Below are 26,036 nucleotides of genomic sequence, written 5' to 3'. Positions count from 1 at the left end.
GCCTGGGTGGCTCAGTCGGTTAAGCATCTGCCTTCGGCTCAGGTCATGATCTCAGGATCCTGGGATCGAGTCCAGCACCGGGCTCTCTGCTCAGTGGGGAGCCTGCTTTGCCCTCTGCCTGCAGCTCTCCCTGCTCGTGCTCACACTCTCTGACAAATAAAATCTTTTTAAAAAAAAAAGAATTCAGTATATAATACATATAGCATACAAAATATGTTAATTGTGTTATCAATAAAGTTTCTAGTCAAAAATATGTTATCAGTAGTCCAGTTTGGGGGAGGGGTGTCCAAAAGTTTGACAGAGATTATCAACTGCACAGGGGGTCAGCACCTCTAATGCCCAATTGTTCAAGGGTCAACTGTATTATTTCCTATTGCTGCTGTAAGTTATTACCATCAACTTGGTGTCTTAAACAACAATTTACTATCTTACAGTTTGGGACATCATTAGTCTGAAATGGGTTTCTCTGGGCCAAAACCAAGGTGTTGGCAGGGTCTTCCCTCCAGAAGCTCTAGGGGAGAATGTTTCCTTGCTCCTTCTAGCTAGTGAAGGCTGCTGCATTTCTTGGCTTGTGATCTCTTCCTTGCATCACTCCAACCTCTTGCTTCCATTATCTTATGTCCTACTTCTCTGCTTACCTGCCTCCCTCTTAAAAGGATCTCTGTGACAATACTGGACTCACTAGGACAATTCAGGATAACTTCATCTTATGATTCTTAATTCAATTACATATGCAAAGTCTCTTTGTCATATAAAGTAACACTCACAGGTTCTGGAGATTAGCACATGGACATCTTGGGGTCGGGGGCACTACTCAGCCTACCACAATCAAATTATGAGGTACAACAACCGTAAAGTAGAATGAACAAGAAAATGGAGGAGAGATAGCAATGCAACAGTGAAGGATTTAAGTTTAGGGTGGAGGGGCTCAGTGCTAAGCGATATGGATGGAAACAGACCCACAATAAGGCATGCCACCGTAAAATTTCACAATGCCAAAAACATAAAGAAGATTCAACAAGCTTCCAGAGAAGGGGAAAGAAACATAACAAAAAGCAAAAGATCACAATGGCTCTGAACTTGATACCAGCACTGGAAGCACAAACGTAATGGAAAATGGTCTTTAAAAATTTGGGAAAAATTATTCCCCAGTTAAAATTTTGTACCCAGGCAGTCAGTCAAGTTTAACATTCTCTCTTACGGACTCTTTCTCAGGAAGCTACTGAAACTGAGATAATTGAAATACAGGAAAACAGGAGACCCAACACAGAAAGAACAAGGGAAATTACAGGACAACAGTGAAGGGAGTGAAGGGAGATTAGAAAATACAAGGCAAGGCGTCAAGATTATGACTAAAGAGAGTTAGTTGAGGGCTGTTCCCACCAAGATGCTTCTGCAATTGTACCACCTTTTTTTAAAACCTGAGAATGCCAGATGAGTCTGAGCAAAATGTTATCTATTCCTACTCTGTCCTTCACGCTGTGATGCCTGCAATAGGTGGGTATCCTCTTCTTCCTCCCCCCAAAAATGTCTGAGAGCCAGAGGTAGACCATGATGAGCTTCGAAGCAGTCCCCCTCACCACATTCCTACTGGCCATCCAGTCCATGGCTCATAGTGTTATTCTACAGTAGGTCCAATTTTCCTTCTCCTTACAATTTTATCCACTGAATTCCCAGGAGCTCTGTACATATTCGGGAAAGATGAAGCCAGAGGCATTCTGTTCATCATCTCCTGGGAGCTGTCACTCGGCTATGGCAATATTACCCTTTTCTTCCCTGGCTAGCTGTATGCTTATTATCCATTTTTGAAAATGAAATAATGTATAGCTAGAGATACATACACAAATTGAAAAAACCATAAAAATAATCAAGATGGTGACAAATACAAAGGTCAGAATACTACCTCAGAAGGACGGTACGACAACTACTATTAAAAAAACAGAAAATAAGTATAGGCAAAAATGAGAAATTGAAAATCCTGTGCACTGTTGGCGGGAATGTAAAACGATGCAGCCACTATGGAAAGCAGTATGGCAGCTTCTCAAAAAATTGAAAAACAGGGGCGCCTGGGTGGCGCAGTCGTTAAGCATCTGCCTTCGGCCCAGGGCGTGATCCCAGCGTTCTGCGATCGAGCCCCACATCAGGCTCCTCTGCTGGGAGCCTGCTTCTTCCTCTCCCACTCCCCCTGCTTGTGTTCCCTCTCTCGCTGGCTGTCTCTCTGTCAAATAAATAAATAAAATCTTTAAAAAATTTTTTTTTGAAAAATAGAATTACCATATGATCCAGCAATTTCACTTCTCAGTATATACTCAAAAGAACTGAAAGCACGGTCTCAAAGAGATACTTGACAACCATGTTCGCTGCAGCATTATTCACAATAGCCAACAGATGGAAGCATCAATGGATGAACAAAATTTGGCATATACAAGGGAATATGAAAAATATTTTAAAAACCTTAAAAATGAAAAATTCTGACACGTCACAACATGGACGAACGTTGAGGACATTATGCCAAGTGAAATAAGTTGGTCACAAAAAGACAAATACTGCATGTTCCACTTATATTAAGTACCTGGAATAGTCTAATTCATAAAGAGAGAAGGTAGAATGGTAGTGCCAAGGGCCCGTGGAGGGGGAGGAAGGAAATAGGAAGGTGTTTAACGGACACAGAATTTCAGTTTTACAAGATGGAAAGAGTTCTGGAAATTTGTTGGTGCATATAATTAACACTAACTATACACTTTAGAATGGTTAAAATGGCAAACTTTATGTTATGTGTATTCTACCACAATTAAAAAATTTGGGGGGCGGCGCAGTTAAGTGTCCAACTCTTGGTTTAAGCTCAGGTCATGATCTCAGGGTCGCGAGATCAAATGCCACATCCAGCTCCACAGTTAGCGTGGAGTCTGCTTGCGACTCTCTCTCCCTCTTCCTCTGCCCCTCCCACTCTTGCTCTCTTTCTCAAATAATGTTTAAAAAAATTTTTTTTAAGTGAGGATAATGGTTGACTCTGGAGGGAGAAGTGGCACTACAGTGGTGAATTTTGTGACAATTTGGCTAGGCCACAGGGAGCCGAGATATTTGGTCAAACATTATTCTAGGTGTTTCTATGAGGGTATTTTAGATGAGATTAACATTTAAATCAGTGGGTATTAAGTAAAGCAGATTGCCCTCCATAATGTGTGTGGGCGGGCCTCAATTCAATCAACTGACCAGCATACTGCCTTCACACTTTATTTGCAACATCAGCTCTTCCTAGTTCTGCAGCAGATTGCATTTGGATTCAAACCAGAAGACTGGCTCTCCTGGGTCTCTAGCCTGTCGGTCCAACCTGCAAGTTTTTGATTTGCCAGCCTTCATAATCACATGACCCAATTTCTTATAATAAATTTCTGCCAACATATATACACACCCTATTGGTTGTTTCTCTGGAGATGCCCAATACAGGTAGACTAGGGGAAAGGCATACAGTAGTCTCCCTTATCTATGTGGGATATGTTCCAAGACCTCCCAGTGGATGCCTGAAACAGCAGACAGTACTGAACCCAGGTATACTATTTCCCCTATACATACATACCTTTGATAAAGTTTAATTAATAAATAGGCAGTGTAAGAGGTTAACACTAGCACTATAATAATATACTGTAAAAGAAAAGTTATGTGAATGTAGTTTCTCTCTCAAAATATCTTATTGTTCCATACTCACTTCTTACAATGATATGAGAAAATGCCTATGTGATGAGAAATGAGATGAATGATGTAGGCATTGTGATGTAGCATTAGACTACTACTATCCTTCTGACAATATGTCAGAAGGGGGATCATCTGCTTCCGGACTGCAGTTGACCACAGGTCACTGAAACCACAGAAAGTGAAACCGCAGATAAGGGGGGACTACTGTATAGAGATGTTCTGAAGTACCTATAATGTTCTATTTCTTAACCTGGGTTGTACATGGTGTATGTACATGGTGTTTATCATTACTCTTTAAACTGTATATACATCTTATGTACTTTTCTACATACGACAATTAAAAACATTTTTTTTTACTTCTAAGATTGGGATGAAACCAATTTATTCTCTAAAGTTCAGTTAGATTTCTAATCTTCCAGTTTTTAAGTAGGTAACCAGATGGGCCTGCTATGCTCATCTGTAGCTGGAGACAGGTTTTAACTTGGTTTAGCTGACTTAAGTGGATCATGGGTGATGCATCTGCAAAGAATCACTAAGAGAACTTAGGAATGTTTTGAGGTTGACATTATTAAAGATGGTTATCCCTCATGTTGCTGAGAGACACGTAATCAAACTACACAGACAAAAGCGCTGTTCCATATGGTGTTATCTCACATAGCATGTATTTTTCCCATCATCCATCCTTGTCCTATAGTTTCAGGGTGAATTCTAACTATAAAACATTTCCGAAGGCCAGAACCCTCATCACTCTTTCTTTTTTTTTTTTAAAGATTTTATTTATTTGACAGAGATAGAGACAGCCAGCGAGAGAGGAAACACAAGCAGGGGGAGTGGGAGAGGAAGAAGCAGGCTCATAGCGGAAGAGCCTGATGTGGGGCTCGATCCCAGAAAGCCGGGATCACGCCCTGAGCTGAAGGCAGACGCTTAACCGCTGTGCCACCCAGGCGCCCCCCTCATCACTCTTTCAATTCAACTATCCAACAACCTAATAGGCACTAAGCACGTAAAGCCTGGGGGTGAGAATAAAAAATTACTCCCAGCCCTCCAACATGCCCAAGTGTTTGACTTACCCTGGATAACTTCTGGCATCTCACATTAAAACATTTTGAGGGACGCCTAGGTGGCGCAGTAGGTTAAGTGGCTGCCTTTGGCTCAGGTCATGATCTCAGGGTCCTGGGATCGAATCCCACATCAGGCTCCCTGTTCAGCGGGAGTCTGCTTCTCCCTCTGCCTGCTGCTCCCACTGCTTGTGCTCTCTCTCTCTCTCCTTCACTCTCTCTGACAAATAAATAAAATCTTAAAAAAAAATTTTTTTTTTGAAACCGGGAGACTCACTGGCTCAGTCAAAAGAGCATGTGACTCTTGCTCTTGGGGGTCATGAGTTCAAGCTCCACATTGGGTATAGAGATTACTTACATAAACAAACTTTTAAGAAAACTTTTTGAAACCTCTATAACAAGTTTACATTTCAAAGGCAACATTTTTCAAGTTCTGTAACAAACCGGGGAAAAATTAAAATTATTCAATGTTGTATGTCAAAAATCAGAATGAAGATGGGGTCCACAGAAAACAAAACAACTGCGGGAATGAGCTAAGCAATTTCATGGCCATCTTTTGATATTAAATCAATTGTTAAAAAAAAAAACAAAAACCTACAATAATATTTTTAAAAAGCGGTGGGGAGACACCCAGCTGGCTCAGTTGGTAGAGCATGCAAGTCTTGGTCTGAGGGTGGAGTTCATGCCCCATGTTGGGTGTAGAGCCTACTTAAAAAAATAAAAATTTAAAAATAAACAAATTAAATCAATTGCAAAGACAGGAATTTAACATCCAATTTCTTGAGATACAATTAGGTACATACAGATTCAAGTATTTTGCCATTTGTGTGGCAAGATATAGAACTGCAGAAGCAGTTAGGCTAAAGAGGTTTTTATAATTTATCCTCTTTAAAATCTTTTAAGGGCTTCTGGGTGGCTCAGTCAGTTAAACATCTGACTCTTGATTTTAGCTGGGGTCATGATCTCCGCGTTGTGGGAGTCAGCACAGAGTCAACTTACCCCTTTTCCTCTGTTCCTCCCCCACTTGTGCTCTCTAATAAATAAATAAAAATCTTCTAAAATTTCCGAAATATTAAATGTATGCCCATTGTAGAAAATTTGGAAAATATAAAAAAACCACAAAGAAGAAACCCACTTATAATTCTACTTATGGAGGAAAACTCTATTGTCTTATGTCAGAAGTGGAGCTAGCTGTAGAGGGTATAAGCACAGGCTTCTCCACACACCCCCAAGCCCTTCCCCTAAGTACTTGGTAAGTCCACTGCTACTTCTGGCTAATTATCTGTGCTCGAGGCATTTCCACAATAGACCTGTGAAATAGGTAGTATTACTCCCACTTAACCCTAAAAAGAAGCTGAAACTCAAAGGAAAAATAACTTGCAGAAGCAAGTGGTGGAACTACATTTGAATCCAGATTTGACTGTTTATCGCTATATGTAATACTGCCCCTCAAGTCAGAAAATTCTCTCTTGACTAACCTCTACAGTTGAATAAAATCTGCCTTATTTACTGCTAATGATATGATTCGGTTTGCAAAGAGAATTTAGACTCCAACAATAATTTCTCCCAAAGGTTTTATTGGACAGTTGAATGTTTCCTATTTCCATCTGAAAGTGGCTGAAATGATCACTATTTTGTATTAAAACCCAAAATAAGCAAAAACCTTTAACTAAATACGACAGCGTTTAAAACATATAACAAAAATAGTCTGAGAAATATTTAAGATACATTCTATTCTTCATACATTAGGTATACATATCAAACTCTTTTCCCATTTTGGTAATGAATTTTTCCTAAATTCATTCTTACGCCACAGACTGCTACATCCAAGATCTGTGGAATATAAACCTGTGAGCTTATAGGTATAATCTGTGGATATACAGAACAGAAAGCCTCACAAACTTCAATATTTTATACATTGGGCTCATTAAAAGCATTCTCTAAAATTCCACACAACCTAAACTGCATCAAGGAACAAATAAATTGTGGTTCATTCACTGATACAATGGAAGGTATACTGCCATAAAAGAATACCTAGTTCCTCCTCTTTGGTGCTCTGCAGGTACTATGTAGTAGCTTCTGTGGCTGTTGGTGAAGTACACCTCATGGGCTGGGGGAGGGGAAGGGTGGCTTCAACTAGGTACAGTGACTGATATGGTCACCGTCATCAGGGCCATGGCCTGGGGGTCAGGGATGCTCAACTGGCTCGTGGACGTCTGTGATGACGGCGGCAGGAAAACTGTGTGATCAGAATGGTTTTTATAGATGACTTGAGCCAATTAGTGAGCATATTAAGAATAATGGGAGCTAGATTTCTGTCAGAGAATGGAGCTACACAGAAAAGAATGGAGCAATACGGGCATTGGAAGTACCAATGTGAATTTGTTTCTTTTATAAGAGAGATGTCAGAAAAGTCAGGATCACAAAAGAGAAAACACTGAATAACTGCTGCAGGCTGAAGCTGAAACAAAATGATAAGAAATGCCCCAAGTAAATCCTGGACTGGATAGACTTATAAAGGACATTACTGGCACAGCTTACGTGAACGGGGTCTGGAGTGGATAATTACTGTATCAATGTTAATCTCTTGACTCTGATGGTTAGATTATGGGGTTATGTGGAAGAGCATCCTGATCTTTAGACATTACACACGGACGCATAGTAGGTGGGGGATTAGGAATCATGCCTGCAATTTACTCTTAAATGGCTCAGGAAAAAACCCATACTTTGTGTGTGTATGTAAAGAGAAAGGGAAAATGACAGGATAAATGTGGCTAAATGTTGATAAGTGGGAATACAGACACTCTTGTGCTATTATGATAACTTTTCTGTTAAGACTGACATTTCAGGGGCTCCTGGCTGGCTCAGTCGGTGGAGCACGCGACTCTTGATCTTGGGGTCATGAGTTTGAGCCCCATGTTGGATGTAGAGATTACTTAAAAATAAAATCTTAAAAAAAAAAAAAAAGAGGATTGAAATTTCAAAGTGAAAAAAGTAAAATAAAAACGAATATAGACATTCTTTATAACTAATACAGAATAAACTCTGAAGCATATTATTAAGTACAGAAAAATGTATATTATGATACTATTTGTATAAAGAAGGGATAGTGACATACATGTATGTACACACACATATGTAATGAGTGTATTCTTATTATACAGAGTACCTGCAGAAACATACCAGGATCTGATCTACATTGGTTTCTTCCACAGATCGAAAATCAGTAGCTAGAGAAGAATGAGAAAGGTTTTTTTACTCTGAAACTTTTTGATTTTGTACTATGTGCAATGAAGTAACTTAAAAAAAAAAAAGCTTTAATCCAGTTGTTGCCAAACGCAAGTGCCAGGCTGGCTACTTTAGAAGCATCCAGGGAAAAATTTAAAACTAGATTAGCAGTTCTCAATTCCAGAAATTCTATTTCAGTGAGTGCAGGTTAGGGGTCAGGTACCACTAAAATTTCCCTAATTACAAAATATAACATGGTTTGGGAATTGGTGCTTTAAACAAATCATCCAAACCTGATTCTCTCTAAACCTAAAACTCTAAGTAAATTAGGAATTTAGAAAATACTTTTTGTCCAATGGAGGATAAAATCATAACCTAGGGAAAGGATACCCTGGAAGTGAAATCAGAAAATCTAAAACCAGGGTTCTCAGTGACCCCTGAATAGAAGCCAAGTCATACACTTCATTCCACCATGCTGATTCCTTATTAAGGACCAAAAAATATCCTTGAGGCTAAGGTCACCTCAATGTTACTCTGTATAGATAATACGTTCAAATACTCTGCATTCTTCGAAAGGAACATTCTATGTAAATATGTTGCAAGATTACATAGTTATCTTTAGTTAAAAAACAATCAGTTGCCACAAGTAGATACAATATCTGTAACACTCTAGGTCTCAAGCAGAGTTCACCAGGGTTTATTTTATTATTTATATCTCATATTAAGTATATTGTCTTATACGCATCAGATGTTATTTAAGAACGTAATTTTTAAAAAATAAAGCAAAAAAATAACAGTGAGTTTAGATGTTTGGTCCTTACATTTAAAAAGTAAATAAAAGAAAACTAAGCATTACCATGCCAGCAGTACGTATTTATTATTATTCTTGAATGGCCAAAAGACTTACAAGGCCCATCATTATTAGTATAACCACAGATATGAAATATCACTTAGTGACATGGAGTGAAAAGGATAGTTTTACACATATTAAAAAAATACATACACATACATACATACGCTCTCTGCCAAGTGCTCACCATACACTGCTACAAAAGCAGGAGGCACCAAGCTACAGGAGTTCCAATATACATAACACGTTGAAATATCTCAAGCTTAAAAACTGCACGTAAGTTGCAAAAATAAAGTTTCTTTCTTCAAACATTTTGATCAGAGCTCAAGCAATGCAAATAATGAACACCGATGATTTTCATACTACTTAACTCACTTTAAAACATAAAAAGGTCAACAGTTGCAAAAGTCCTGAAAATGTAGAGGTTATAGGAATGAATAATGCATTTCATCCAAGAAAAAGTCTACAGTAGATCTGTCTCATCCTGGCTCGTAAGTATTTAAGAATCATAATTTACTATACTCAAACAAAGTTAAGCCAGAACAAAATGATAAAAAGAAAAATCATTACTTCAAATGAGGCATTATTGCCCTTAGTTTCTTTAGACGATTTCACTAGTGCAAGAGCATCATTTACCTGAAAGATCATGAGTCACAATTAAAGAGCACTCATACAAAACTATTTCCTTTTTTTCTTTAAAAAGTGCCACATACTATACTTCTCAATTAAAAAAAAAAAACAAAAAACCTGCACATACACTAATGAAAGACCGTTTGTCTCCATCTCTTGTCAATGAGGAAAGGCCAGAGTGATTCTTTGATTCCAATTCGAAATGGTGTTCTCTGGCCAATGCCCAAGGTCTCTAATTTGGTGCAGTCAAGCTGAGCATTTCTTGGACGTTGTGCTCCTAAGACAGGACTGTCAGTTATCTTTAAAGAAAAATAAAAACAAATTAAAAATAAATGAAAAGCCTATGTTGCAGTTTTATAGTCTCTTATTTCACTTTGCCCTTACTGAAAATCTGACTTGATCCCTTGAAAAATACACAAATAAATAATCAAGACAATACCTTTCCTATAAACTTCACCAATACTCATGGGCTTCCTTGTCCACGATAATTTAGAGATAAGTAACAATATAAACCACCAACATACAAAGTTCAATTTAATTAGTACCAAAAAATGAAGTCATCCAATATTTTCAAAGCAACGAAAAATTTTTATCAATCTGGGCTTTCAACAAGTGAGGTTTTAAACACCATGTACTTACAGGTCTTAAGTGACTGCTGGGGAGGTTGAAGGCATCTGCAATTGCACAAGCCATTTCATACTTAGTCATCTGTTCGTTGCCAGACCAGTGAAAGGTTCCCTTAATTGATGGATCCTAATAAGGACATAAAAATTCAAAATAGTTTCAACTTTTTGAGTTGAGAAGAATAATAGGGACAAAATATAGGAATAATAGGACAAAAAAGCAAATTTAAAAGTCCAGGAATTAAAATCCATCACTCCTTTCTGGAATGAATGCTCCCCATGAGATACCTAAGATCAAATTCCTATAAATATACCCAGCTAAATATGAGAAGCAATTTCTAGAATTTAGGTTCAAGATTTTTTTTTTTAAATAAAAATATAAATGGCTCCAAATTTTACTTGGTGGAAATCCTAAGAATGATTACAGATTTTTATGGAAACACAGGCCAATTTAATGAGTATTTCCAATTATCCTAAGCTAAAACCAAAACATAACAGAATGATTTTGCAGTATGAGCTAATAAGACATGACATCTTTAAACAGTTCCCATAGTACATATTTAAAATATAAATTTGTGTTAAAAAACTATAGAAAACTATTAACATTCTAAAATAAATCACTCTCATTTCTCTATTAATATTCTAGTTAGTTGCAACCCTCTCAAATGTCTGAAATTAACTCCTATTCAAATATCTATAAACAAAAAATTGCAAATCATTCTTAAAATGGCTGAAATTATAAATTCATATGGAGACTCTTCATTGGCACTACATAAATCTTAAACAGAATGATTTCTTAGACATATTTTGTCATCCGAAGAAAAAATACAAGATTTTAGTCATCTTGCAATAAAAGAATGACAGGGTCCATAGTATATGAGAAAAAATTCAAACACAAGAGCATAGTATTTTTACTATTCATAAATATAGCCTACTATGTGCAAGCTTCTTTTGTTTGTGCGAACTACTTTTGTTCGGTCGCCTTGTAGTTTAAAAAAAGTTTTAAATAAAAACTTGTAGTTACTTATTTATATTATTATAAAGCTATATGTTATTATATATAATAATAAAGAAAGCAAAAACACTTTGTCACTTGTTGATAGAAGTTAAGAACTCTTCCTTCCAAAGATTCTCACCAGCATTCTCTTCTCTGCTAACTGGCGACACACAGTGGCTACATCTTTGACATGTGTGGGGAACCTCTGCTGCCAGTGGTCCATGTTAGCAGACTTGTTACTGAACTGCACTTTATCAAACATAACAGTCACAGCACTTTCTTCAAGCTTTTCAACTTCTCCATACAGAACAGGAATTCTCAAAACAGCAGCTCCTAGGAATTAGTAAAAACAGGAAATTTTTTAAAGCTGACTGGTTCTAAGTCTTGATATAAAATTAAAGTATGTGGATTTAAATAACAGTTACAGATGGACGCCTAGGTGGCTCAGTCAGTTAAGCGTCTGCCTTCAGCTCAGGTCATGATCCAGCGTCCTGGGATCGAGACCCACCACATCAGGGAACCTGCTTCTCCCTCTCCCTCTGCTGCTCCCTCTGCTTGTGCACGCATGCACGCTCTCTCTCAAATAAATAAATAAAAATCTTAAAAAAAAAATACTGTTGTAGAAAACTTGCAACATACCAAAATGACACAGTTCACCTATAATAATGCCCATTTAACAAATATTATACTGAATATTTTTAAAGGTCTCTGTCATTTGGGGTCTTCTTATATATTACTTTTAACAATCGTAACAATAAAGAAATTAAACTGATCACGACAACTAAATGCAATGAGGGATCTTTGAATCCTAGATTAAAAAATAAAATGCAATGAAGGACACTATCGAGACAAGTGGGAAAATTCCTACATAGATGATATATTATAGTATAACATCATATTAATGTTAAATTTCCTGAGTGTGATAACTACACTGTAATTATGTAAAGAACATTCTTGTTAGAAGATAAATAGCACAGGGGCGGCCTGGGTGGCTCAGTCGGTTGAGTGTCTGCCCCTGGTTTCGGTTCAGGTCATGATCTCAGGGTTGTGAGATCAAGCCCAGGACAGGGCTCTGTGCTCAGTGGGAAGATTCTCTCCCTTTGCTCCTTCCCCCACCCCAAAATAAAGAAATAAATAAATCTTAGGGGGAAAAAAGAAAAGATAAAAAAAGATAAAGAGCATGGTGAAAGATTTTGGGGTGAATTTCAACTAATTCTCAACAAGTTTGGTGAAAACGCACACACACAACACATTCACAAGCGGTGAATCTATATAAAAGTTATGAGTGTTTCACCACGTAATTCTTGAAATCATTCATTAAGGAATTATTAGCATTCAGATTTTATGTTGGTCCCTACTGAGCAATTACAACAGACTTTGGATAATTAACACTTTAACTGAAAATTAACTTTTTTTTTTTTTAAGATTTTTTATTTATTTATTCGACAGAGATAGAGACAGCCAGCAAGAGAGGGAACACAAGCAGGGGAAGTGGGACAGGAAGAAGCAGGCTCATAGCGGAGGAGCCTGATGTGGGGCTCGATCCCACAACGCCGGGATCACGCCCTGAGCCGAAGGCAGACGCTTAACCGCTGTGCCACCCAGGCGCCCCTGAAAATTAACTTTTTAATTAAATTAGCATATTGGATAACCACATATAGGTATGTATTCAAGGATGATTCCTTCAAGATAATTAATAATAACAACAACAACAACAAAAAAAAACCCAAAAAAACAAAATGTGGAAATCTAAGTGCCTCTAAATATGGTGTCTATTCTACAGGATGCTTCTCAAAGACTGTATAGTATAGAGCAGTGCAAGGAATCATTAAATCAAGTACTATGCAGCCACTGATAGGAAAAAGATAATCCAGAGATGACTCAATATGTATTAAAATACAAATATGGGGGGACCAGGTTATAAAACCAAACCCACCATTTTTAAAAATTCACAAAAAATGCTTCCATACCTAACTACATCTGGTGCTTCTTGGAGCCAGCATTATAAAAGAACTTCTACCCTTTACAATTTTGATTTCTTTTTAATTTTTTTCAATAAGGGTATACTTTTTATATTCAGCACATATGTATGTGTATGTATTCACAAACACACATGGGGAAAAGAAGAGCCATACAAATAGAAATTTAAAAACCCGGGGCACCTGGGTGGCTCAGTCAGTTAAGCATCTGACTCTTGATTTCGGCTCAGGTCATGATCACAGGGTTGTGAGATCAAGCCCTGCGTTGGGCTCCACAATGGGTATGAAGCCAACCTGAGATTCTCTCTCTCCCTCTCCATCTGTCCCTCCCTCCCAACCTCTCCCTTTCTCCCTACCTTCAAAAAAAAGAAATTTAAAAACTGTACAAAAAATAACAAATGCCTCAATCTAGGAAAAATTATATGGACCTGTTTTTTGAAAGTTCATTATAAATATTTATAAGATTTCTTTTCTTTATACAGTAACATTTTTTAATGTAAGTTCTATATCCAATATAGGGATTGAACTCATGACCCCAAAATCATCAAGAGTTACGTGCTCTACTGACTGAGACAGCCAGGTGCCCCTGGAAGGATTTGTGAATTCTTCATGATTTCTAAAATTCTTATTTTTCTTTTTTTATTAACTATATTCTCTAATTTTTCTCCAATGATTTATGCTCCTTAATTTTTTCAAAATTTTATATGTTTTATATATAGCATACCACATATATATATATATGATGTATCTCCACAGATATAGATATATAGATATAGATATAGATATATATGTATATAAAAGGAATCCTCAGCAGTCAAAACTATCAGGAGCTACAGAAATTGTGTCTTACCTAAATTGTTCTCTAGGACAGCCTTTTCTCCTTCTAATTTTGTTTTGCCATACAGATTTAGGGGACTTGGTACGTCTTCCTCTCTATAAGGTGGATTTGTTCCATCAAATACATAATCTGAGCTAATGTAGATCAGAAATGCTCCAATCGAAGCTAAAAAAGACAGACATAAAAGAAAGAAAAGAATCTATTAAATTATTACATAACATCACTCTGTACTGGCATTTATGATAGCTTATTCATTATATATAAACAAATTCTTATAAGTGACCTAGAAAACTTTAATCTTTATAAACTCAGCAATTATTTAATATTTTATGAAGATTTTATAAAGTCATCATTACCTGCTTCCTTTGCTAAATTCCCAGAAGCATCCACATTAAGTTGAGAAGCAGCATCTGGCTGATTTTCGACAACATCTGGCCTTCTCTCTGCTGCACAATGTACTACGACATGGGGCTGGAAGTTAAACATTGATGTATTGTTAACCCAAAAGGAGTAAAACAGGGGAGCTACAGCCTTCCAACAGTAACTCAATTCATAAAAAAGGTTTGTTAAATTGACATTCCTTCAACTAAAGAATTGCTGTAATTTTTTTTTTTTTTAGAATTGCTGTAATAGTTTTGTCATGCTTCCTTTTTTCAAGTTTCAAACTTCCTTAAAATAAATGTAGGCCCTGAAAAGAAAAGAGCAATTTAGTAATCCCTAGGCAAAACCAGACAAACTCAAGAGTCAACAACTATTATTTCTCAAAATAAGCTTTGTTCTCCAATTTGGATGGGAGAAAAGAGCTAACATTTATGTAATTAACAGGACCTAAATATTTAATTAATCTATGTTAAAAGAATACCAATTACAAATTAAGTTCATAAATTCAAATCTCTTAGACCAATCATTTAAAGAATGTCAACCATCCATAAAAACTACTCCCAGTTGAGTATTTAGTATGTCAGCTATATACGAAGCCACTGTGCAAGGAGCAAGGATTTCATAACCTACTGGAAAAGAAGGATGTGTAAAGAGATTGTTTCAGGACTATGTGACAGACATCAAGATATAGGAATGGGAGCACCTGGCTGGCTCAGTCAGTAGAGCATGCGATTCTTGATCTTGGGGTAGTGAGCCTCATGTTGCGCCTAGAGCTTACTTAAAAAAAAAAAAAAAGGAAAAAAAGAAAAAAGACTGAAGCTAGAGGAATGCACAGGGTCCTTTGTAAAGAAAGGGCATCTACTTCCCAGAGATGAGGCAAGGTGAAGATTTGGTAAAACCACTGACAGGCAGGGCTAATGTACAAACACACCAAACTAACTCCTTCCTTAACAACTATTGAGGAAGCATAATCTTAGAGTTGTTTTAAAATTTGAATGTGCATAATCTGGGGTACATCTTTAAATGTCCTGGGCCCCACACAGACTAACTGAATTAAAATCTCTGGGAGTGAGACCTAAAGAAGAAGTTCCCCAAGTTGATTCTGATGCAGGTGTCCCTTGGACATTACTGAAAAGAACTTTAACTCTCAATTTGATCAGAGATAGAAAAGAACCTAAATTTTTCAGTAACTTTTCTGCAGCAACGGTCAACAAGTTATTTAACCTGAGCCTTTGTCATCTCTAACATGGAAATGATAATATCTACTTTGCAGTGTTGTAAGGTTTACAGTAATATTAAAAAGGCATTTGCATAGAAAGTCATACTTAACAAGAGAACCTCACAAACATAAGCTTTTCATAAAATGCTTTTTATAAAATTTCCAAGTTTTGTAAACCTATGTTTCAACCCAATCTTTTTAAGGACTGCATATACTTTGCCATGCGTACAGAAAAAACAACAAAAGAAAGTGCACTGTACCATTGACCGTAGAACATGGGTTTGAATTACATCAGTTTACTTACATTCTGATTTTTTAAAAATAAATAGAATACCATAAATATATTTTCTCAGTAACATTTTCTTTTCCCTAGCTTACTTTATTGTGAGAATACAATATATAACACGTATACAAAATATGTGTTAATCAACTATGTATGTTATTGCTAAGGCTCCAGTCAATAGTAGGCTCTTAGTAGTTAAGTTCTGGGGAAGTAAAAAGTCATACATACATGTTCAGCTGTGCAGGGGTCAGCACTCCTAAACCCTGCACTGTTCAAGGGTCAACTACGTACTCTTGCTGCTTAATAGGTTAGAGCTTAAGTACTGTAATTTCCTTGAGAGCAAGAACATTTTCTAAATCATCCAGACAATTCTTAATAGAGTTTATAGACAAATCTTAGTATAGTTTATTTCTGTGTTAAAATAAACAGACTCAACCATACCTGAAAATCATGAATGATGTGATGAACCGCTTCAGAATCCAAAAGATTAACCTGTTCAAATTTTGGTCTTGCTCTTCTAAAACCACAGCCAAAGGCATGCCAATTATTCTGCTTAAATTCTTTATACACAGCTCTGCCAAGAAGTCCAGTTGCACCAGTAATCAGAACCCGCCTACTGGGGACGTTAACTTCCTCCTAAAAGGTGAGTGGGAGAAAAAAGGATTACTTACTTCGAAAATATTCTCTCTACAAAATTAGTTATCATCATTGTTCACTAAGTACTTCAAGTCTAAGTAGTTTGCTTCATATCCCAGATCTACTAGACAATTCTTAAGTTAGAATGAAGATCAAGCTACAGCAATAATTATACCACTTAAGAAAAGGTTTTATTAATCCTATCCATGAAAAAGAACATAAGATGATATTTTAAGGATATACCTAATCAAACAGATTTAGATTTCCTGTTTTTTTTAAATAAATATTTTATTTTTAAGTAACTCTACACCCAACATGGGGCTCTAACTTACAACCCCGAGATTAAGACTCACATGCTCCACTGACTGAGCTAGCCAGGTGCCCCGATTTCCTGTTAATAACAGAAAATCTTATTTTAATGATCAATGATGTCCAAATGAATAAACAGCAATTTTAATTACATTCTCCAGTTTATGAAAATGCACAATTAGTGTGAAGCTTACTAATTTTTAATGCCCTGTTTAACTATTTGGCTGTATTCCATCAATATATTCACAAGTTGACAATTTTGGTCTTCAGTTTGTAATCCCAAGTTTTTTTCAAATCTCATTGATTTATCATATTCTGATAGGTCTGAGTTAGAGAACTCACATTTCACAGGAATTAATGTGGAGGAAAAATACATGTGGTCCTTACAGTAATAATATTCCAAGTTTAAGCAAACTGGTAAATGTTCCTGAGTTAACTCTAAATTTACCTAAGAGACCAGTTTAAAATAACAGTTTTAAAAAACTAACCAGTTAAAACTAACGCAGAGCAGGAGAGGGACCCTAACACAAAAAAAAAAAGGGAAAAAAAGAAAAAGAAACTAAAATATTTTAAACTACTCTGTGTTCTTATATGAAAAAGAAAAAATTCCTTAGACAATGAAATTAAAAGGAACTACTATTTAGGAAAAAAAAGTTGTTTCCAAAGCAGTTTAAATACTTCCTTTCTTCCCAAGATGGGTAACACCAAATGTCCCAAACTCTGAATAAAACCAACATTTACAATTTTAAAAACCACCAATAAAAAGTTTTATTAGGGGCACTTGGCTGGCTGAGTTGGTACAACGTGTGACTCTTGATCTCAGGGTCATGAGTTCAAGCCCAAGTTGGGTGTGGAGCCTACTTAAAAAAAAGATGTATTATATTTTTTCAATTTGGGGTCTTTTTATTTCAAGTGTTGTTATAGTCACCTATTCTGGGCTGTCAAAAACTTTAAACAAGTACAGTGCCTGGATGGCTCAGTCGGTTAAGCATCTGCCTTTCGCTCAGGTCATGATCCCAGGGTCCTGGTACCCAGTCCTGTATCAGGCTCCCTGCTCAGGGGGGAATCTGCTTCTCCCTCTCCCTCTCCCCCAGCTCATGCTCTCTCTTGCTCCCTCTCTCTCAAATAAATAAAGTCTTTAAAAAAAAATTTTTAAACAAGCATACAATAACTAAAGATAAACTTTCTTTGTTAGTCCTTAGTTCAGCAGAATAATTTAGAACTATGCTTTTTTTTTTTTTTTTTTTTTTTTTTAAAGAAGGCCACCACAGGGTGCCTGGGTGGCACAGTCAGTTAGATGTCTGATGCTTTGTTTCAGCTCAGGTCCTGATCTCAGAGTCATGAGACTGAGCCCAGTGTTGAGCTCCACACTCAGCAGGGAGTCTGCTTGAGATTCTCTCTCCTGCTCCCTCTGCCCCTCCAGTTTGCATGTGCGCGCCTATTCGCACGCATTCTCTGAAATAAATAAATCTTTAAAAAGAAAAAAGCCAAAAAAAAAAGAAAGAAAAGATAAGAAAAGAAAAAAGCCACCCAAGGTAGGTATACCTACCACAGGAAAATTTGAAATGAAAGGGGCTGACAGCAATAGCATAAAGGGGGGGCCCCAGGGTGGCTCAGTCGATTAGGCATCCAACTCTTGGTTTCTGATCAGGTCATGATCTGCAAGTAGTGTGATTGAGCCCCAGGCTGGGCCTCTGGTGGAGCCTGCTTGTCCCTCTCCCTCCCCCCACTTGCACACGTGCTCTCTTGCTCTCTCTAAAATAAATAGAATCTTAAAAAAAAAAAAGAAAGAAACCACATGATGGTAAACTCTTAAAGGTATTTTTTCCTTAGTTTTAAAACATTTTAAAAATTGAAGGAAAAATCGTCTAGGCTGTCTGTTGTAAAAGTTGGCTCTAAGCCAATTGATCTATGAAAACAAGGATTTCAGCCAGCAAAATATTTTCTTTGAATTTTGGCAAGAAAACAGCTCTACAAAGACTGATTTGTAAAGAAGAGAAAACATGCCAAGTCTAGTAGATACAATCAGAAAACAATTTACACAGGATAAATACCATAAAGATCCCTGGGAAAATGTAAGAGAGCTATGATTTGGTTTCTTCTGAGTTTCTCACTTTTTATTACTTCACAGTAATGAAGGAAAGGAATATATAACAGTTCTTAGTTGGAGGTTCTTAGGCTTCACTATGTATAAGAATCATGCTCAAGGCTTTCAGATCTGGTACATCCGGGATAAGTCCTGATAATCTGCATTTCTAACAAGTTCCCAGTAATGTGCTGAAGACAGTGATTTGGGAACTGCCCTTTGAGAAGCACAATCTTGAACTCCAGGAAAAGTCCAAGGTTTTCCTAAAGAAAAATTTAACTTATACAAAGAAACCAAAAAATTGTCATCTACCTTTCTAGTAGCAACATCTTTCCTTCCCTCTTCTCCCGTTAAAAAAAGGAAAACAAAAACAAAGTCAAAGAACAACTATATGTATTCCACAAAGGTTACTAACATTGGATTCAGATCTCTGCGTACTTCACTGATTCTGTGAAGCACACTTTTCCCTCATTTTAACATCCCTGTTGAATGAAAGAGATGCATCTTATTACTGTGTCATAGTCTGGCAGTGTCTTTTGCTTTTTAGTGCATCTTAAAATCAGAGCCCAGATGATCTTATAATCAAGTACATCTTAGACTTGATAAAATACAGTATTAAATTACAAGGACAGCAAGGCTCTTAGGGAATTTAATATACTTAACTTTAAAAAAGGACGAGGTTGCGTGGAAAAAATACAATCTTATGTCCTTATAGCCTGGGGTAATTTGTAAGGTCCCTAGAAGAAAAGAGGAAACAGTCCATGGTACCCAATGGTCAGACGTCAATGCTCAAGAATTTTCTTTATTAAAAAGAACAGAGATCTGAAATGCAAGCATTTCCTAAAACGGAAATGATACTGCACAATCTTATATTTGAAAACTATCGACTGTTATGTGTAAGCCTACATCATACCTTCTGATCATAAGAATAGCCTTGTTAGACAAGCAGGGCAAAAATATTTCCAAACTGAGGAATCTGAAGTCCAGAGATGTTAAAGGCTTTACCGACAATAAATGGAAAAGGTTGGGCCCAGAACTTTTTCTAGCTTCTATGGTCCAGCCAAACACATACTGAGTTTTGTCTTAAACCTCTGACCTTCTATTTGATTTCATAATGATTAAATTTTAACTATTCTGCCACAAAATGTGGTTTTGAGAAGTTACTGAAAGCTCTATTGATCAAATTCCTTATTAGTAAAATGAGGCATGTGGACAAGATGACTAAGGCTCTTCCAGCTTTACAGTTCTACAATTCTAACATTTTCCATATTATCCTTAACACAGAGGCAACTGAAAAGAGTGAAAGGAGCTTCATTTACTTAAAGTAATTTTTCCTCTTCTCACAGAGTTCTCTCTAGAGACTCAATGAGCACCTTCTGTCACCACCATAGGAGCCAAGACAAGATTTTTGTCATAAACTGAAAGTTTATTGGTGGTTGGCAAATAAAATATGCCTCACTCTAAAATTAAAAGATGCCAAACAAAAATATCTATTTTTGACTTTCTATATATAAACAAAAATCCACCTGAAGCTTTTTAAAAGCAGTTTTTATTTTTTATTTTTTTATTTTATTTTTTTATTTTTTTAAGATTTTATTTATTTATTTGACACAGAGAGAGAGACAGCCAGCGAGAGAAGGAACATAAGCAGGGGGAGTGGGAGAGGAAGAAGCAGGCTCCCAGCAGAGCAGGGAGCCCGATGCGGGGCTCGATCCCAGGACTCTGGGATCACGCCCTGAGCTGAAGGCAGACGCTTAACGACTGAGCCACCCAGGCGCCCCAAAGGAAGAAGCAGGCTCCCAGAGGAAGAGCCTGATGTGGGACTCGATCCCCGAACGCCAGGATCATGCCCTGAACCGAAGGCAGACGCCTAACGACTGCACTACCCAGGCGCCCATGATTTTTTTTTTTTTTTAAAGAAAAGGAATGAAATTCCTCTAAAAAATTACTTTGGACTGTTACAAAATATTTTAGTCCTGCAAGACACTGGAATGTCCATCCACTTCAAAGAATTCAGAATGAAGAAGCTGTAGTTAACCCAAATCACAACAGAGTTGAAAATATTATCTGCCTGAAAAGTCGACTTTCTTAATTTCTATTATATGTAAAGTATCAAGCATCACTTTAAGTTACTCTGAATGTATTTGCCTCTAACTACATAAACACTCAGAAGTACAGAACTAGGGGCGCCTGGGTGGTTCAGCTGGTTAAGCCTTTGGCTTGGGTCATGATCCCAGGGTCCTGGGATGGAGCCTGCTTCTCCCTCTGCCTCTGCCTGCTGCTCCCCCTGCTTGTGCTTTTTCTCTGTCAAATAAATAAAATCTTGAAGGAAATAAAAAAAAAAAAAAAAAGTACAGGACTACAAGTGACCAGATTTACAGACACCAAAAGAATTCTCAAAAAATTAAAAACATATAAATAAATGTAGAGGTACCACTCTTATTACGTTACCTAATCAAATAATACCAAACTACAGGTAAAGGGATAAACGGCTCTTTCAAAATGATCTAACACTACTCCGGGACAGTGATTTCTCCTTAGCACACCTACATTACCTTCTACTAAAAAATGTCCTAAAAAAAGAATGAGACACCACTAACATCTAAATAGAGATCTTCTTAAATTTTAGTGGTAAATACAATACTTTGTTATTTTTAGAACCTCTTAAATTTGGCAGTTTCCTATTCATTTCTTTAATTAATCCTCATACAACATTCCCCTGGAAGCAGATCTCTGAGCAGACATTACTGGACTCTAAAAAACTCAAGATTCTGTGACTACCTAGGTGACACTGGTCTAACTGCTACTGTCACCCTATTTCTACCCTACAAGACCGTCTTAACAGGTACCACTACAGTCGCCTTCTCCGATGTAAGCTGTAATGCATCCTCCTTCTCACAAGTCAATTTTAATTCTACATGTTTTGAGAGAGCTGTAAATATGTGTCAAGATTTAGGCTGGGGACCCCTGGCCAGCTCAGTCTGTACAGCTTTAGACTCTTGATCTCAGCGCTGTGAGTTTGAGCCCCACGATGGGTGTACAGATTATTTTAAAATAAAAAAATCTAAAAAAAAAAAAAAAGATTTAGGGTGCATCATTTTTAGTGAAGGAAATCATGAAAACCTATTCTCATTAGTCTACTGAACTCCTACTGTGAAAAAAGATTAAGCTTTACACACACCGAGGCATATATGTAAACAACATGTAACATTATTATGCATTCAGTACTTTGGGGAGCACATAGGAACAACACAGAAGTTTAAATAGTCCATTTAGCCTAACTTTACCCCCCAAACCGCAAAGTGATTAGAAACACTAAATATACTACATCTCGGAAGCATAAAAATTCTGCAATATCAAGAACAGTCATCTCCCCTATCTTTTCTTATTTCCGCCAAGACACATCGGTCTAGGCATTAACATTCTTCTTTTCCCCATTGCTAGATATAGCCTGTGGATTGAAGGCTGGGAGGCCTAGAATGAAATACAAGAAAGAATGGAGGAGGGGGATGTCTGGAATAGCTCTCCCACAGTAACAATCTTTCTTTACGTAACCTCCATGGCGGTTCGAAGCCTGAGAAAGTGAAAGAGATTTGTATCTGAATCTCGGCTCCAAGCTTACTGAATTAACTTGGACGAAGAACTCATCATGTAAACCTCAATCTTCTCATCTGCAAAATGGAGCAAAAACAGTATCTCACAGTTATGACGATTAATAATGCATGTAAAGTGCATAACATAGTGCCTTGCACTAAGATAAGAGTTCAGTAAGTTGTCATCTCCAAATCTGCTATTTCTAAAAAAACACTTTCTCCTTCTTAGATAAGAACTGGTAAGATTGAGAGATACGAACAAAGAATGAAAAAAATTCAGAGAGATAAAACAAAACCGAAAGAACTCTGAAAAGCCCTTCTTCGTTCCTGGGAGGGGAGACAGAAGAACCAGAGTGAAACCAGACCTACTCGTTTCCTGCCGAAGGACTGGAAGAGCAAACACTGACGGGTGAGCACGGGGGTAAACAAACTCGGTGGCACCGCCCTCTCCTCCCAGAGCTGGGAAGGAGGTGCTAGGGCGACTCAGAGCCGGGGGCTCGATTCCTGCAGAATGCGCAGGGTAAATCGAACCCCCACGCTCGTTCCCCTCTGCATTCCCGGTTCCTACGAGACCCCCAGGCCGACTCCCTCACCTCCACCAGCCGGCAGCTCCCGGGAACAAAGTGGATGGAGAGCTCGTTCTCCCGCCCCACCATGCCCGCCGTCTTCGCGCCGCCGCCGCAGCGACCGCCACTTCCTCCAGCCCAGGATCGCCACGGGCCGCAGCTCCTTCGCCCTCGGCCCGCCTCCCTAGGTCCGGGCCGGCCCCCGCTCTCCGCTTCCGGCTTCCGCCGCCAAGGCCTGGACCGTTGATTGGCCACGCTCAGCCGATGCCCCAGAAAGGGGGCGGGCGCGTTCGGTACGCTCCCAGCCCACTCGCCAACTCTTAAAGGGATACATAAAACAAAGGCCTTGGCCTTACGCAGTGAATTCAAGTTTTGTTTGGGGAGGGGTTGTCTATTTTATGTACTTTTTTCTCTCTCTGTCTTTGTTCTAGACTAGGGAAGGATTGAATTGGATCGCCTAGAGTTTCAAGTTTCCAGACTGCGCAGTGCATAAGAATCAACTGGGCATGTAATACATAAAGTAGGAGAAAACATTTTAAAGCCAGGAGGTGGGTTTGGGGAAGACGGAGAGGAGGGAGGACAGTGGACATCTATCTCTGCAGCATTAGGAGTGTTTTTTTCAGAGTATTAGAAAGACAAAGAATAAAAATACAAGTGTTGGCATCTGAGTCATTAACACCTCAACAAGCCATTTGTCTTTCTGGGATGCTAAAAAGTGGTACGTGTGAAATTCAAAATAAGTCAAACTATTTTTAACTAGTTAAAAATAAAAAGGGGGCCGGTAGGGGGAGGAATTATCCGGGTGCCTCTTCAAAACACAGATTCTCGGACTGTACCCATAAATACAAAACGAGAATCTGGTAATAGAGCCAGGGACTCTACATTTTAGCGGAATGAACAGGAGTCCAGAGCCCATCCGACCCCCTTTGAGAAGCAATCCCATCAGGAACTTCGCCGTCGGGCTCCGCGAGCTTGGCCTCCACAACCACTGCAAATTAAATAAGAAGCCAAGCCGGGAGAGTAATGCTAGACTCTCCACCACTTGCATGGCTTCTTAAAAGTAGCGAATCAGAACAACAACCCTGAGTGCGGAGAAAGACCTCGCAGGCAACTGGTTTCCTTCCCAGCTCGAAACAGCAAAATTCCTGTCGGCCGGGACGCCTGTGAAATTTACTCAGGAAAAAACCCGCCATGGAACGTGTAGGGTTCGCCAGCATTGCACCCAACAGTCCCGAGTGTTCTCACCCAGACACGCCGGAGACAAGACTTAAAAGTCGCCCACAGGCGTGACCGCGTATTGGATTTTTCTTAAAAGGCCTTATTTTTATAATCCCTTTTGGTTTATTTCAGAGCCAAAGACTAAGCAGCCTTTTGAAAAAGTTTTTCTTTGTCTGAGCCCCCGTGAATTTCCTTTCTACCCCACCCCCCAACAGGAATTCATTTCTTTATTCGAGTAAACAATCTTTCTTTGGAACGGTGGGGGAAGAGAGCCTGAAGCCCCTCACTTCCCGATGTTTATTTTTACTCTGTTTACTGTTAGTCAGTTTAGCATTATTCAGAGAGTCCTTGAGAGGACTGCCCCAGCATTAAACATTCATAATCTGCAGACAAAGAAAAGGTGAGTGTGGGTGGGTGGGTAGGGGAGGCAAATTCCAGATCTTCCTAATCCTCCGGTTTAAAAACTGGGATTTTTGTTGGTGTTGTTAATTTCTAGATGCAATGGCTGAGGCAACCTGATCGTTCTGGTAAGAAGAAAAAATTAAGTGTACAGTGCGAAGATTTAAGGACATGCATATGCAATTACTAATTTTTTTCTTCTCAGAGCAGCCTTGTCCAGAGTTAGGAACAAGAGTTTTCTTGTCTACCTTTGAGAATCTGGTTTGATACCTCCCAGGTAAACAGTTTAGTTCTAGAGGCATATGTTCATGTATAGTTTTTATTCATTCTCTTTAAAGATGAAAGTTTGTGCACAAAAATGCCATCGTTGTACAGACAATATCCAAGTTCCTGTGGTGGCTAAGTATAAATTCGGAGAGAGCAGTCTGGAGCTAAAGTTATGTTAGCAGATTCAGTTCATGCTTAGACAAAGAAAGGCTGGAGCACACAATTATAGATAAAATCCTTACTTATATAGAACCTTCACCTACATCATTGCATTTAATCTGGTAAATGAAACCACTGTTCTGTTTTGCATTTTATTTTTGTCAATTAATGAGACTTAGCTGAGCTCTTCAAAACATGGTTCCCAGGGTCAATAATTAAGTTGGTTTATTCTTCCATATTCCAAAGTTACATGTTTTACAGAAATGAATGACACCCGCTTCTTTTTTTTCTTTTTTTAACACACCCTTGTGGTTTTTACCAGACATTCACTGGGATGCTTTTTAAAGAAACTAACTCCAGACTGCTTCATTTCTGGAAAAGCTAGCTCTTACCTGTTCCATGTCCTCCGGCATTTCAGGCATGATTCCAAAATTATCTCAGGAAAACAGATTTGGGATGAGTCTCAGCCTCTGCCTCTTCTGCCTGGGTCTTTGTTCTGCCTGAAGAGAGCGCAGGCACGCAAAAACGTGAGCCTCAGCTTCACTCGACCTTTTAAATTAGCATTTTGATTCCAATCCCAGAATCTCATGCCGTTTTCCACATTGCAGTAAACTGGCAGCTGATTCCCCCTGGCAGTCTTGAAAATACCCAATGAGAAGTTTCATGTTTAATTGCATGTCAAGTTAGGGTCCATTAGCAAAACCATTAGGAGAACCAATTTATTTTAAAAAGAAGAAGAAACAAAGAAACAAAAAACTTCCTGTGAAGACTTGCTGCAATTTTCTCTTGCAGAAGAAAAGCAAGAGCTCACAGTTGGAAAGCATGCAGATCATGCAACTGATTCGTGTTCTGAAATATTTTATTCAGTTATGCCTTAATTGCAACAGAATCTTAGTAAAGTTTTTCAGTCCTTTTTCTGCCCAGTGCCTCCTAATTAACTATTTCAAAGGACAGTAAAAGGCACTGGTGGTAACAGCACCCAACAGTTAAAATGCAACAGGTCATTTCTATTAACATTATGCTG

At 38.1% G+C, this 26,036-nt stretch overlaps 1 protein-coding gene across 2 annotated transcripts; it reads right to left on the bottom strand.

The window, feature by feature from the left end:
* Window positions 1-6,308: 6,308 nt before the first annotated feature.
* Window positions 6,309-25,795, bottom strand: MAT2B (methionine adenosyltransferase 2 non-catalytic beta subunit). 2 transcript variants are annotated; one of them, XM_026510925.4, is made up of 7 exons: window positions 25,405-25,795; window positions 16,221-16,415; window positions 14,253-14,367; window positions 13,909-14,061; window positions 11,219-11,412; window positions 10,099-10,212; window positions 6,309-9,758 (listed from the first exon to the last, which is right to left on the bottom strand). In XM_026510925.4, the coding sequence occupies exons 1-7, from the start codon at window positions 25,432-25,434 to the stop codon at window positions 9,588-9,590; spliced, it is 972 nt and encodes a 323-aa protein (XP_026366710.1). In that variant the 5' UTR covers window positions 25,435-25,795; the 3' UTR covers window positions 6,309-9,587. The 2 variants fall into 2 exon arrangements, with proteins under 2 accessions (XP_026366710.1, XP_026366709.1); XM_026510924.4 differs by lacking the exon at window positions 25,405-25,795 and adding an exon at window positions 22,997-23,172.
* Between the last annotated feature and the right edge of the window lie 241 nt (window positions 25,796-26,036).

Source organism: Ursus arctos, unplaced genomic scaffold, assembly GCF_023065955.2.
Source record: "Ursus arctos isolate Adak ecotype North America unplaced genomic scaffold, UrsArc2.0 scaffold_15, whole genome shotgun sequence".
NCBI lineage: Eukaryota > Metazoa > Chordata > Mammalia > Carnivora > Ursidae > Ursus > Ursus arctos.
The sequence above is the reverse complement of the archived record's forward strand: the minus strand, read 5'-3'. Positions and strand labels throughout refer to the sequence as shown.